The sequence below is a fragment of the Somniosus microcephalus genome, chromosome 4 (genome assembly GCF_052327205.1).
Source record: "Somniosus microcephalus isolate GS21.2 chromosome 4, FLI_Smic_1.0, whole genome shotgun sequence".
Classification (NCBI taxonomy): domain Eukaryota; kingdom Metazoa; phylum Chordata; class Chondrichthyes; order Squaliformes; family Somniosidae; genus Somniosus; species Somniosus microcephalus.
The window spans coordinates 322549385-322564780 of record NC_140990.1 but is presented as its reverse complement, the minus strand read 5'-3'; the positions used below and the strand labels follow the sequence as shown (position 1 = coordinate 322564780).

The window sequence follows — 15396 nt, the reverse complement described above, 5'->3', positions numbered from 1 at the left end:
ACTTCCATCAAACCCAGTTCAAGCCGACAGGAGGTCAAAGAAATTGAACTGAAGATGACCCCAGATTGCCAAGAGCTTTAGTCACAGGTAAAAAAAAAACGAGCTCTTCTTACTTGAGAAGCTTTTAGCTAGAATTCAGGACACTGACCAGTTCTGAAATTGCTTCAGTAAACTTTGAAAACAACCTTGTTCTGTAGCTGTGTGCCTGGCTCATTAGAGCGAGGGCAGTGCAGGAGCAAAGGAAAGATTTTTGACTTTTCCACTTGAGTAATAAAACCATCTCAGGTAGGACTCTGGGTGAGATCCAGTGCACTGTGCTAACAGTGCAGCTCAACCCCAGTCTCAGAGACCTGTCCCCCCCTTTCCTTAGCACAGCCACTACACCACTCTTCACTCTAGCGCCCTCTCTGTACAACTCAGGGCAGTTTTATGACGAGTCGCGCGCTGGTGAGAACACAGCATCAAGCTCGGCAGGATAAACACCAGCATCCCGTATTTCAGCTGCCTCGGCAGTTGTTAAATTCTCCACGACTAGTCTCTTTCTCCTGTGCCCATTTCTCCGTCAGCCTTGCACCTTACGACAACGTGGTCACTTGGCAGCTCACGGGACACATTCCAGAGGAGGAGGTGAAACGCTGGTGGAGCAGCAACGTAAGTCTGCCGGTAACAAAACGCGCGCGAAGCGATCGAACCGTCCAAGCTGGGGACAAGGGGTGCGTTAAACTACTTCCTCACAGGGCTCGCTCCAAATTATTTTAACAGTAGTTTGCCGATTAAAGGGATTTCAGTCCTAACTAAACTTGGAAAGACCGACTACAGTGAGCCAAGCTCTGCGGAAAGCATCACCAGACTGCTCTCCATGCAAATTGCACCAATTCATGGGCATAAGATGTGCTGGAATGCCAACTCTGGGAATGCAAGTGAGGTCAGGAATTGCCATCCCCAACCTCTCAATGGGCAGGAATTGGGTTCCTGCGATTTCATTCCATTGCCAATTTTAAATACAATCCAGTGCACCGGTTTGAAAAAAGAAAGCTAATAGTTTCATGTTTCCACATATATATATATAAAAAAAAATCTACTCTTTGCACTGGCAGGTGGGACAGTAACCAGGAGACAGAGATTTAAAATAATTGGCAAAAAGGCCAGAGAGTTGGTTTTGGGGGGGGGGGGGGGGGGTGCAGATGAGGAGACTTTTTTTTTAATGCAGCGAGTTCTTAGGATCTGGAATGCGCTGCCTGAAAGGGCGGTGGCAGCAGATTCAATTGGGAATTGGATGAATACTTGAACAGGAAACATATACAGGGCTACGGGGGGAGTGGGGCTAACTGGATCGCTCTTACAAAGAGCCGGCACAGGCTCGATGGGCCGAATGGCCTCCTTCTGTCTTGTATGATTCTAACTCCTCTCAAATAAGCAAGGTAGAGGAATTAATTTTTTTATTCGTTCATGGGCTGTGGGCGTCGCTGGCGAGGCCGGCATTTATTGGCCGTCCCTAATTGCCCTTGAGAAGGTGGTGGTGAGCCGCCTCCTTGAACCGCTGCAGTCCGTGTGGTGAAGGTACTCCCACAGTGGGAGTTCCAGGATTGTGACCCAGCGACAATGAAGGAACGGCGGTATATTTCCAAGTCAGGATGGTGTGTGACTTGGAGGGGAACTTGGAACTTAAGGGGAACTTAATATCTTTGTAAAAAGTATGCGTGTTTGATGATCAGTTGAACTACAGAAAATTGCTTTAAATATCAAACAGTCTCAAGTAAACAAGAATTCCATCCAATTATGTTTAACTGGTCCAGACTGATCTGCTGGAAGTCCCTGGTTGAACGAGCAATGTCGGCTTCACCCCGTGAATATTATTTCTTTTCTTTCCCCCCCCCCACCCCAGCACCCCAAGTGCCAAATCCAACAAATTTACAATGTCGCCGGGTGGTAACGTCCCCTCAAATTAATCAAACCTATTCCCTCTGAGCAGAAAATATTTCACGTTCAGTGCGAAGAATGGGGGGAAAAGGAGAAAAAGGCAAAGGAACGACCGTAACCTGAAGCTACACAAAGAACACGGTGAAAGTAACTCGTCAAGTTTTTAAAACAAAAACAAAAAACGTTTGGATGGTTTTTTTTGTTGAATTGTTGACGGGATGAGATGCAGTAGGGTTGGGGGGAGGGGGGTGAGGAGGCGGCTTGTGGGAAGCACGGACCTGTCGGGACGAACGGCCTGTCTCTGTGCCGTAAATACTATGCAAGACTATGTTTTGCTACCGTCAGGCTCCGCAGGATATCCGTCTGTAAAATTAATACTGAAGAGGGGGGGGGCGGTGGGGTGGGGGGAAAGAGAGCGAAAAAAAAACCTTTCGAATGATTAAAAAGAATAATGTCCCCTCAGTACTGAAGGAGTGTTTCTGCATCCAGACGTTACAGTCACATTCTCGAAACCACCTGTCGTACCAATTAACCTCGGTGAAGAAATCCTCAGCAAATCTAGTTTCATGGAGGCAGTAAGTTGCTATGGCAACGTTTGTAATGTTCGGCCACTGCGGCGGCCATTTTGTTTCGGCTGTGTTTGTCAGTGGGTTTTTTTTTCTCTCCCCCCCCCTCCAATATGAAGCGTAGCTCAGTCTTTATCGTCAGCGAGTCTATATATATATAAAAAAACATAAATCCGTTGCTTACTAAGTCTTGGTTTCTTATAAGTCATAAACAAATCTCGACGGCTGGACTGTGGATCTTGAAGAAGTGCAAAAATCTTTAATGAAGGATCGCCGCAAAATCTGAACTGTGATTGGCTGATGCTATGACTTGACTACCGGTGTTGCTGTGATTATGGTTTGTTCGCTGGGGGGGAGGATCCCGTTCTGGTTCAGTTCTCAGCACCGTCTCCAGGGTAGATGGGGGTGGGTGGGGGGTAGCTGGCTCCAGGGGTTCTAGGTGTAGGTTCTTCCAGGCGAGGATTCGGGCCTGTAGTCGTACTTATTCAGGGTGGTGGGGTAGTACGTTGTGGTGTATACATTCGTCTGCTGTAGTGAGGAGAAATAGTTGCTTCTGTCGTCAGGAATCAAGTTGTTCTTGTTCAGTGTCTGGGGTAAAATAAAGAGCCAAATGTTTCAGGTTAAAAGCCACGTAAGGCAATTTAAACAAAGTGCTCCTTGGCTGATTTAAGAAAAAAAAAGAACTTGCATTTCTCCAGCGCCTCTCACTGCCTCAGGACGTCTCAAAGCGCTTCACAGCCAATGAGGTACTTTTTGAAGTGTAGTCACTGTTGTAATGTGGGAATTGAACTTGGGATCGTCCTGGGCTGTGTGAGCTCAGCATCTCATTGGGCAATGCAGTTTACCCAGCCAACAATCCAAATGGAATTATCAAAGGAAAAAAAGGTTGGAACAAGTGTCAGTCATCATGATCCTTATTCACACTGTGGGTCGCATTTTATTTAACTTATCCCCATTGCTGTTGCTGATTGGCAACAATTGAAAAATGAATTTTCTCTTAGAAGGGGAAAAAAAAAGGTTTATTTTAGCTACCTGAATTAGTTAAATCAGCCTTGGCACGCTTGTGTCTGAGTCAGGAGGTTGTGTGGGTTCAAGCCCCACTCCAGAGACTTGAGCACAAAAATCTAGGCTGACACTCCAGTACAGTGCTGAGGGAGCGCTGCACTCTCGGAGGTGCTGACTTTCGGATGAGACGTTAAACCGAGGTGGATGTAAAAGATCCCATGGCACCATTTTGAAGAAGAGCAGGGGGAGTTCTCCCCGGTGTCCTGGGGCCAATGTTTATCCCTCAACCAACATCACTTAAAACAGATTATCTGGTCATTATCACATTGCTGTTTGTGGGAGCTCGCTGTGCGCAAATTGGCTGCCGCGTTTCCCGACATTACAACAGTGACTTCACTTCAAAAAATACTTCATTGGCTGTAAAGCACACTGGGACGTCCGGTGGTCGCGAGAGGCGCTGTAGAAATGCAAGTCTTTCTTTCTTTCAAAGAGCTGGCACAGCCAAGATGGGCCGAGTGGCCTCCTTCTGTGCTGTGAGGTTCTATGAGGTTGCTGAAAAATGGCCTAACTGTTAACGTCGATGGACTGGATTTTCATTCAGGAGTCGGGTTGGAGGCGGGACTACAACTTTCGGGGTTGTAGTCCCGCCTCCATCGAGATGCGGCCAATCCACGCGATTTTAACTTGATTGACCTCGTTGAGCTCGCCCAGCGGGCTCAGCAGGCCAATTAAGGGCCACCTGGCAACAGGTGACATCACAGGCTGAAATTTCATCTGTCAAGAGGTTTTGACAGATGAAATATCAGCGTTTCACAGCTGTTTGAAGCTGTCAAACACTGGCAGTCTTACTTCTAACCTGAGTCCTTCTCCACAGACTCAGTTAGAAATCACTCCTGCACAGAAAGCTGAAGGCTGTCACTTTTGACAGTTCACAGCCATTCTGCTTTCTGTGCCAGTGAGATGAGGGACTTCCGGAACCTAAAGGAAGGCTAAAAAGGTAAGAAAAGGTAATTTACACGTCTTTAATCACTTTAGACACACCAAACACGCTTACCTTTGCACTCATGCACACATCACTCACCTGAACACCGACATCTCGACCCCTCCAAGCCCTTCAACCCGACGGCCCGACTCCTCTAACTTGGCGTGGTTTGGAGCCGTCGGGAATCCCACAGTTCAACCTTAAAAATAGGGATTAGGCTAAAAACTGCCTGTTAACTACCTGTTAACAGGCAGTTAATTGGCACTAATCCCTTCCCGCCTCGGGGAGGCGGGTCCCAGTGCGGGGCGGGTACCTGCCTCCTTTGAAACTGGCATGGAGGCGGGTTGGGTGCGGGATGGGGTCGGGACCCCCGATTTCGGGATTTTTACCCCCCGCACGCCTCCAATCCCGATTCCACAGCCCAATGAAAATCTTTCCCGATGAGTTTGCTTTTTTTGGGGGGAGTGGGGGGTAATGCTCCCTGTAATTATTTTGCGGTGCGCGGGCACTTTAGCACGCGCGGTTTTTACAATGCAAAGGCCGGTGAGCGGAACCTCACACACAACTTCGAGGGAACACTGATCAGGGGGTGGAATTTGCTTTCAGGAATGCGGTTTACAATCAATGCATCAAATCTGATTTATGTTTCAATGAAACTGAAGGATTACCCAAGTTGGCTAAAAGCCAGGTTCATTATAAAATTCCTGCACTAATCTTGTCCCCAGAGTGATGGGTTTTACGGATTACCGGCATTGTGCATTATTGATGTGTTGCAAAGAAATAATTATTTGTATAAACCCATTATGGATAAGCAGAGGGCCCTGGTAACCTTCAGACCAGCTACTGAAGGCCTTTACACGGCATGGATGGGTCTGGGGGTGGTGGCGGGGAGCAGGGGGGGTCAGTGACTTCTCAATGGTGACACGTGGCTTCCGTGCAGCACTGGCGCCCCATTTACTTTACCTGGTGAGGGACTTCAGTGATGTGGAGAGACTGGAGAAGCTGGGATTGTTCTCCTTAGAGCAGAGAAGGTTAAGGAGAGATTCAATAGAGGTGTTCAAAATCATGAAGGGGTTTTGATAGAGTAGGTAGGGAGAAACTGGCAGGTGGGTCGGCAACCAGCGGACACAGATCGATAGGTTTTTAGATATTAAGGGAATCAAGGGATATGGGGATAGTGCAGGAAAGTGGGGGTTGAGGTTGAAGATCAGCCATGATCTTATTGAATGGCGGAGCAGGCTCAAAGGGCCAAATGGCCGACTCCTGCTCCTATTTCTTATGTTCTTAGCCACAGGGAGGATGAGAAGACATTTTTTTTACGCAGCGACTTGTTATGATCTGGAACATGCTGCCTGAAAGGGCGGTGGAAGCAGATTCAATAGTAACTTTCAAAAGGGAATTGGAGCAATACTTGAAAAGGGAAAAATTTGCAGGGCGATGGGGAAAGAGCAGTGGGGAGTGGGACTAATTGGAGAGCTCTTTCAAAGAGCCGGCACAGGCACGACGGGCCAAATGGCCTCCTTCTGTGCTATAAGATTCTAAAAATAATTTTAAAGCATTTTTTGTTAAGTAACCGTTTGATGTTTCTCCCAGGTTGCTTGCCGCAGTACCCAGGAGATTAATTTTTAATATTCCTGGAGACTCCAGGACAATCCTGGAGGATTGGCAACCCTCCTTCTCCCTCCTCACAGCATTTAACCTGACGTCAGGGTGTCACACGTCTGGAAGTCCAAACCTGCTTCCCTGGCTTCTTTCTGTGCTGTATCGAGAGGAGACACACCTACCCTTCCAGAGATCCATGGATCCCCAGTTACTCACAGAATCTTACGGCACAGAAGGAGAATGACATGAATCTTGTCATTCATGGGAAATGACTTATGAAATAATACTGGACGGCCTGCGGGTGGCGCTGTCCAGGGAGAGTATAAATACTCGGGCATGGGCCCAGCTTGCTCAGAACATTCTTTAACAGGAACTAGTGAAGGACACAACTAGATCTCCATGTTGTAAAACAGTTGATTAAAGCTTTGTTTAACGCTTAGACCAAGTGCCTAGTAGTTTTCTTACATCAGAGACCATTCGGCCCATCGTGCCTGTGCCAACTCTTTGAAAGAGCGATCCCCATTGCTCCCATTCCCTCTGCTCTTTCCCCATAGACCTTCAAATTTCTCCTTTTTATGTAAACATCCAATTCTCTTTTGAAAGTTACGATCGAATCTGCTTTCACTGTCATTTCAGGCAGCGTGTTCCAGACCGTGTATCATGGATCTCCAGAGTTAAGCCCCTATTTTTGTTAAGATCCCAAGCGCTGGTAGCTGGCGATGCACCACAGGCGGTGGCACTCGTTAGTGACCCGAAACACAATTCCAGAACCAATCGTGACACAACATCGTCCAAAAAGCCCTAATTTTATGGGGTTACGGTGGGAAAATGAAATTTGATACCCAAGAACCACAGTTTAGCCCCCAAAAAAAAGCCAGTCCAGGAGACATTGAAAGTGGTGGTTTCAAGCCTGCCTGCCCTAATTAATGGAGTGGATCTGTAAATTTAGAATTGTTCGACCGAGGTGGGTTGCAAAGCGGGATTACCTTGATTTCCATGGGATTGTAGAGCTCGTTCTTGTTTGCCTGACTGCTGCCTTTGTAGTTCAAGTGGTTGGGAGTGGAGGGATGAACGACTGTGGACTCCTGAGATTGCCGGTGGCATCGCTGGCAATACACGTAGATCAGCAGGGTGACCAGGGTGGCCCCCAGGAAGCAGGACACTCCGGTGGCAATCAGGTGGTAGATGCTGAAACCTGGGTGGGCGAAAGGTTAGGAGCTTTAGAGAAGCTTGGGATTTACAGTCATCACCATGCCTTCAAACTACACTGGCACAGAGTTAGGACGTGATATCATGTCATCGAGCTAACATTCACCGAACTTCCAAGACACGGTGTGAGGAAGCAGTACAATCTCTCAGTGACACCCAATACACCGTGTAACTCAATTGCCAGGTATGCATTACTGTCCCCAGTACTCTCCCTATAACTCAATCCTCGGGTACACATTACTGTCCCCAGTACACTCTCTGTAACTCAATCCTCGGGTACACATTACTGTCCCCAGTACTCTCTCTGTAACTCAATCCCCGGGTACACATTACTGTCCCCAGTACTCTCTCTGTAACTCAATCCTCGGGTACACATTACTGTCCCCAGTACTCTCTCTGTAACTCAATCCCCGGGTACACATTACTGTCCCCAGTACTCTCTCTGTAACTCAATCCTCGGGTACACATTACTGTCCCCAGTACTATCTCTGTAACTCAATCCTCGGGTACACATTACTGTCCCCAGTACTCTCTCTGTAACTCAATCCTCGGGTACACATTACTGTCCCCAGTACTCTCTCTGTAACTCAATCCTCGGGTACACATTACTGTCCCCAGTACTCTCTCTCTAACTCAATCCTCGGGTACACATTACTGTCCCCAGTACTCTCTCTGTAACTCAATCCTCGGGTACACATTACTGTCCCCAGTACTCTCTCTGTAACTCAATCCTCGGGTACACATTACTGTCCCCAGTACTCTCTCTCTAACTCAATCCTCGGGTACACATTACTGTCCCCAGTACTCTCTCTGTAACTCAATCCTCGGGTACACATTACTGTCCCCAGTACACTCTCTGTAACTCAATCCTCGGGTACACATTACTGTCCCCAGTACTCTCTCTGTAACTCAATCCTCGGGTACACATTACTGTCCCCAGTACTCTCTCTGTAACTCAATCCTCGGGTACACATTACTGTCCCCAGTACACTCTCTGTAACTCAATCCTCGGGTACACATTACTGTCCCCAGTACTCTTGATGTAACTCATTAGCCAGTATCTAGATCATTTTATTGTTCAATGCCATGGCGAAAATAGGCTGTTCATTTTATATAGAGAAATCAGAAAGGTTTGTATCAAGAACAGGTTTCACTACAAACAGCGAATCGTGGAAATCTCTATCTCCCCCTTCGACAAGTCACTCACTGCAAGTAATAAGAATTCATCTATTAATTGATTACTCAGGTAATGCCAGCAGTCCCCGCCTTGAGGGGGAGGAGCCATCTCCGACCCCAGACCTAGCTTCCCTCAACAGTCCTGCTAGCTCCAAGCTAGTTGCTCTCGGATTTAGTCTCCCAATTAAAAATGTGAGATTAAGAATAAATGGTACAATTTCAAAACGCACATCATTGTACACATCCAACAGCATCACCTTCAGCATGAATGGTACAGACAGCACTGGGAGATAGTGATGGAGCTGGGAACAGGCGATAGTGATGGACCTGGGAATGGGCGATAGTGATGGACCTCGGAATGGGAGATAGTGATGGACCTGGGAATGGGAGATAGTGATGGACCTGGGAATGGGCGATAGTGATACCTGGGAATGGGCGATGGTGATGGACCTGGGAATGGGCGATGGTGATGGACCTGGGAATGGGAGATAGTGATGGACCTGGGAATGGGAGATAGTGATGGACCTGGGAATGGGAGATAGTGATGGATCTGGGAATGGGAGATAGTGATGGACCTGGGAATGGGAGATAGTGATGGACCTGGGAATGGGAGATAGTGATGGACCTAGGAATGGGAGGTAGTGATGGACCTGGGAATGGGAGGTAGTGATGGACCTGGGAATGGGCGATAGTGATGGACCTGGGAATGGGAGATAGTGATGGACCTGGGAATGGGAGATAGTGATGGACCTAGGAATGGGAGGTAGTGATGGACCTGGGAATGGGAGGTAGTGATGGACCTGGGAATGGGAGATAGTGATGGACCTGGGAATGGGAGAGAGTGATGGACCTGGGAATGGGAGATAGTGATGGACCTGGGAATGGGAGATAGTGATGAACCTGGGAATGGGAGATAGTGATGGACCTGGGAATGGGAGAGAGTGATGGACCTGGGAATGGGAGATAGTGATGGACCTGGGAATGGGAGATAGTGATGGACCTGGGAATGGGAGATAGTGATGGACCTGGGAATGGGAGATAGTGATGGAGCTGGGAATGGGAGAGTGATGGACCTGGGAATGGGAGATAGTGATGGACCTGGGAATGGGAGATAGTGATGGACCTGGGAATGGGCGATAGTGATGGACCTGGGAATGGGAGATAGTGATGGACCTGGGAATGGGAGAGAGTGATGGACCTGGGAATGGGAGATAGTGATGGACCTGGGAATGGGAGATAGTGATGGACCTGGGAATGGGAGATAGTGATGGACCTGGGAATGGGCGATCGTGATGGACCTGGGAATGGGAGATAGTGATGGACCTGGGAATGGGAGATAGTGATGGACCTGGGAATGGGAGATAGTGATGGACCTGGGAATGGGAGGTAGTGATGGACCTGGGAATGGGAGATAGTGCTGGACCTGGGAATGGGAGATAGTGATGGACCTGGGAATGGGAGATAGTGATGGACCTGGGAATGGGAGATAGTGATGGACCTGGGAATGGGAGGTAGTGATGGACCTGGGAATGGGAGATAGTGATGGACCTGGGAATGGGAGATAGTGATGGACCCGGGAATGGGAGATAGTGATGGACCTGGGAATGGGAGGGAGTGATGGACCTGGGAATGGGAGATAGTGATGGACCTGGGAATGGGAGATAGTGATGGACCTGGGAATGGGAGATAGTGATGGACCTGGGAATGGGAGAGAGTGATGGACCTGGGAATGGGAGATAGTGATGGACCTGGGAATGGGAGAGAGTGATGGACCTGGGAATGGGAGATAGTGATGGACCTGGGAATGGGAGAGAGTGATGGACCTGGGAATGGGAGATAGTGATGGACCTGGGAATGGGCGATAGTGATGGACCTGGGAATGGGCGATAGTGATGGACCTGGGAATGGGAGATAGTGATGGACCTGGGAATGGGAGGTAGTGATGGACCTGGGAATGGGCGATAGTGATACCTGGGAATGGGCGATAGTGATGGACCTGGGAATGGGAGATAGTGATGGACCTGGGAATGGGCGGTAGTGATGGACCTGGGAATGGGAGATAGTGATGGACCTGGGAATGGGAGAGAGTGATGGACCTGGGGATGGGCGATAGTGATGGACCTGGGGATGGGCGATAGTGATGGACCTGGGAATGGGAGATAGTGATGGACCTGGGAATGGGAGACAGTGATGGACCCAGGAATGGGAGGTAGTGATGGACCTGGGAATGGGAGGTAGTGATGGACCTGGGAATGGGAGATAGTGATGGACCTGGGAATGGGAGATAGTGATGGACCTGGGAATGGGAGAGAGTGATGGACCTGGGAATGGGAGATAGTGATGGACCTGGGAATGGGAGATAGTGATGGACCTGGGAATGGGAGATAGTGATGGACCTGGGAATGGGAGAGAGTGATGGACCTGGGAATGGGAGATAGTGATGGACCCGGGAATGGGAGAGAGTGATGGACCTGGGAATGGGTGATAGTGATGGATCTGGGAATGGGAGATAGTGATGGACCTGGGAATGGGAGATAGTGATGGACCTGGGAATGGGAGGTAGTGATGGACCTGGGAATGGGAGAGTGATGGACCTGGGAATGGGGGATAGTGATGGACCTGGGAATGGGCGATAGTGATGGACCTGGGAATGGGCGATAGTGATGGACCTGGGAATGGGAGATAGTGATGGACCTGGGAATGGGAGATAGTGATACCTGGGAATGGGCGATAGTGATGGACCTGGGAATGGGAGATAGTGATGGACCTGGGAATGGGCGGTAGTGATGGACCTGGGAATGGGAGATAGTGATGGACCTGGGAATGGGTGATAGTGATGGACCTGGGAATGGGCGATAGTGATGGACCTGGGAATGGGAGATAGTGATGGACCTGGGAATGGGAGATAGTGATGGACCTGGGAATGGGAGATAGTGATGGACCTGGGAATGGGCGATAGTGATGGACCTGGGAATGGGAGGTAGTGATGGACCTGGGAATGGGTGATAGTGATGGACCCGGGAATGGGAGATAGTGATGGACCTTGGAATGGGTGATAGTGATGGAGCTGGGAATGGGAGATAGTGATGGACCTGGGAATGGGAGAGTGATGGACCTGGGAATGGGCGATAGTGATGGACCCGGGAATGGGAGATAGTGATGGACCTGGGAATGGGTGATAGCGATGGACCCAGGAATGGGAGATAGTGATGGACCTGGGAATGGGAGATAGTGATGGACCTGGGAATGGGAGGTAGTGATGGACCTGGGAATGGGAGATAGTGATGGACCTGGGAATGGGAGATAGTGATGGACCTCGGAATGGGAGGTAGTGATGGACCTGGGAATGGGAGATAGTGATGCCTGGGAATGGGAGATAGTGATGGACCTGGGAATGGGAGATAGTGATGGAGCTGGGAATGGGAGGTAGTGATGCCTGGGAATGGGAGATAGTGATGGACCTGGGAATGGGAGGTAGTGATGGACCTGGGAATGGGACATAGTGATGGACCTGGGAATGGGAGGTAGTAATGGACCTGGGAATGGGAGAGTGATGGACCTGGGAATGGGAGATAGTGATGGACCTGGGAATGGGAGATAGTGATGGACCTGGGAATGGGAGATAGTGATGGACCTGAGAATGGGAGATAGTGATAGGCCCGGGAATGGGCGATAGTGATGGACCTGGGAATGGGAGAGTGATGGACCTGGGAATGGGTGATAGTGATGGAGCTGGGAATGGGAGATAGTGATACCTGGGAATGGGAGAGTGATGGACCTGGGAATGGGAGATAGTGATGGACATGGGAATGGGAGATAGTGATGGACCTGGGAATGGGAGATAGTGATGGACCTGGGAATGGGAGATAGTGATGGACCTGGGAATGGGAGATAGTGATGGACCTGGGAATGGGAGATAGTGATGGACCTGGGAATGGGAGATAGTGATCGACCTGGGAATGGGAGATAGTGATGGACCTGGGAATGGGAGAGTGATGGACCTGGGAATGGGAGATAGTGATGGACCTGGGAATGGGAGAGTGATGGACCTGGGAATGGGAGAGTGATGGACCTGGGAATGGGAGATAGTGATGGACCTGGGAATGGGCGATAGTGATGGGCCTGGGAATGGGCGATAGTGATGGACCTGGGAATGGGAGGTAGTGATGGACCTGGGAATGGGCGATAGTGATGGACCTGGGAATGGGAGATAGTGATGGACCTGGGAATGGGAGATAGTGATGGACCTGGGAATGGGAGATAGTGATGGACCTGGGAATGGGCGATAGTGATGGACCTGGGAATGGGCGATAGTGATGGACCCGGGAATGGGTGATAGTGATACCTGGGAATGGGCGATAGTGATGGAGCTGGGAATGGGTGATAGTGATACCTGGGAATGGGCGATAGTGATGGACCTGGGAATGGGAGATAGTGATGGACCTGGGAATGGGAGATAGTGATGGAGCTGGGAATGGGAGATAGTGATGGACCTGGGAATGGGAGATAGTGATGGACCCGGGAATGGGAGATAGTGATGGACCCGGGAATGGGAGATAGTGATGGACCCGGGAATGGGAGATAGTGATGGACCTGGGAATGGGAGATAGTGATGGACCTGGGAATGGGCGATAGTGATGGACCTGGGAATGGGCGATAGTGATGGACCTGGGAATGGGAGATAGTGATGGACCTGGGAATGGGAGATAGTGATGGACCTGGGAATGGGAGATAGTGATCGACCTGGGAATGGGAGATAGTGATGGACCTGGGAATGGGAGATAGTGATGGACCTGGGAATAGGAGATAGTGATGGACCTGGGAATGGGAGATAGTGATACCTGGGAATGGGAGATCGTGATGGACCTGGGAATGGGAGATAGTGATGGATCTGGGGAGTGGGTTATATAAAGAGTTCTGGTTCTAAAATACTCCAAGGTCTCTCAGATCACAACAGACGAAGACTTTCTCACAAAGCAGTTTTCTGTAGAGCAGCTGTCTTGACTCACCTCCACAGCTACTGTCACTCCCAATAGCTGGCTGAATCACTGCAGGAGTGAAACAGAAGAGCAATAGTTAGCCTCAAAGAAGCAGCAGCTCAAATCCCTATAGAGGTAAGTTCTTAACCATGATCGATGGTCGCCCCAGCACAGTGGTTATGTTACTGGACTAGTAATCCAGAAGCCTGGATGCAATACTCCAGAAGAATGTGAGTTCAGATCCCACCATGGCAGTTTGAGAATTTGAATTCAGTAAAAAAATATCTGGAAATAAAAAGTGCGAACTTGAAGCTGTCGGATTGTCGTAAAAACCTAATTGGTTCACTAATGTCCTTCGGGGAAGGAAACTTGCCATCTTTACCAGATCTGGCCTATGTGATTCCAGTCCCACACCATAAGGCTACTAACTGCCCTCTGAAGTGGCCTACAAGCCACTCAGTTCTATCATCACATTCTCAAGGGGATGGACAATAAGTGTCGGCCTCACCAGCGATGCCCACATCCCGAGAATTAATGAAATAAACTGATTCCCCAAACCCATCCCCTGAATGTGATACAGGAAACTTTGTGATATCCGGCACCGACGGGACCGAGCTGTTGCCGATCTAGCAAAACTGCCGGACATACCAGCGTTAATGTTGAAGCATACGGAGATTTGCAGCTCTGTATCTGGCAACAAACACTGTTGCTTAGCAACAGCTTCTAAACAGTCGGCCGTACCTTAGAAGCATCTCTGTAGCTTAGCAACAGCTTCAGAGAGACTTTGCAGAGCCTGACTGTTGAAAAAAAAGCCACGAGAAGAAAAAAAACCTAACGAAACGGCTCCTGATTTCTGCCGGTAGATCGAGGTTTCCAGACATACAACCTCCGGATAAACCAAAGTTTCCTGTATTCCAGTAACGGACATCCAATATAGCACCAGTCCAAGGCTGACTCATTTTCCCAAGACTGAAGTAGATGGGATCGTGATTCCTTTGCTGATAGGGATGATTAAAGAAAGAACTTTTGCACTTTATATAGCGCTTTATCATCTCTCTCAGAAATGTCCCAATGCTCTTCACGCACATTGGGCAGGATTTTCATTGGGCCATGGAGTCGGGATTGGAGGCGTGTGGGGGGTTAAAATCCCCGAAATCAGGGGTCCCGACCCCATCCTGCACCAAACCCGCCTCCATGCCAGTTTCAAAGGAGGCGGGTACCCGCCCCGCACTGGGACCCGCCTACCTGAGACGGGAAGGGATTAGTGCCAATTAACTGCCTGTTAACAGGTAGTTAACAAGCAGTTTTTAGCCTAATCCCTATTTTTAAGGTTGAAGTGTGGGATTCCCGACGGCTCCAAACCACGCCAAGTTAGAGGAGGCGGGCCATCGGGTTGAAGGACTTGGAGGGGTCGAGATGTCGGTGTTCAGGTGGGTGATGTGTGCATGAGTGCAAAGGTAAGTGTGTTTGGTGTGTCTAAAGTGATTAAAGAAGTGTAAATGACCTTTTCTTACCTTTTCAGCCTTCCTTCCTTTAGGTCTCGGGAGTCCCTCATCTCACCGGCACAGAAAGCAGAATGGCTGCGAACTGTCAAAAGTGACAGCCTTCAGCTTTCTGTGCCAGTGAGATTTCTAACTGAGTCTGTGGAGAAGGACTCAGGTTAGAAGTAAGACTGTCAGTGTTTGACAGCTTCAAACAGCTTTCAAACACTGATATTTCATCTGTCAAAACCTCTTGACAGATGAAATTTCAGTCTGTGACATCACCTGTTGCCGCGTGGCCCTTAATTGGCCTGCTGAGTCCGCTGGGCGGGCTCAACAAGGTCAATCAAGTTAAAATCGCGTGGATTGGCCGCATCTCGATGGAGGCGGGACTACAACCCCGAAAGTTGTAGCCCCGCCTCCAACCCGACTTCTGAATGAAAATCCTGCCCATTGAATTACTTTGAATTTCAGTC

At 49.2% G+C, this 15396-nt stretch overlaps 1 protein-coding gene across 4 annotated transcripts in view; it reads right to left on the bottom strand.

Annotated features, from left to right (window-relative positions):
* Positions 1-384: 384 nt before the first annotated feature.
* Positions 385-15396, bottom strand: part of sema5ba (sema domain, seven thrombospondin repeats (type 1 and type 1-like), transmembrane domain (TM) and short cytoplasmic domain, (semaphorin) 5Ba) — a 423201-nt gene continuing 408189 nt past the window's right edge. For 2 of the 4 annotated variants that reach the window (XM_085986838.1, XM_085986837.1), the window contains 3 exons: positions 13470-13508; positions 7062-7270; positions 385-3074 (listed from right to left, as the gene is read on the bottom strand). In XM_085986838.1, the coding sequence (XP_085842964.1) occupies positions 2922-3074; positions 7062-7270; positions 13470-13508 (401 nt within the window). In that variant the 3' untranslated portion in view covers positions 385-2921. Of the gene's footprint in view, positions 3075-3157; positions 3310-7061; positions 7271-13469; positions 13509-15396 lie in introns of those variants that run through there. The other 2 variants (XM_085986840.1, XM_085986839.1) reach the window with 2 other exon arrangements.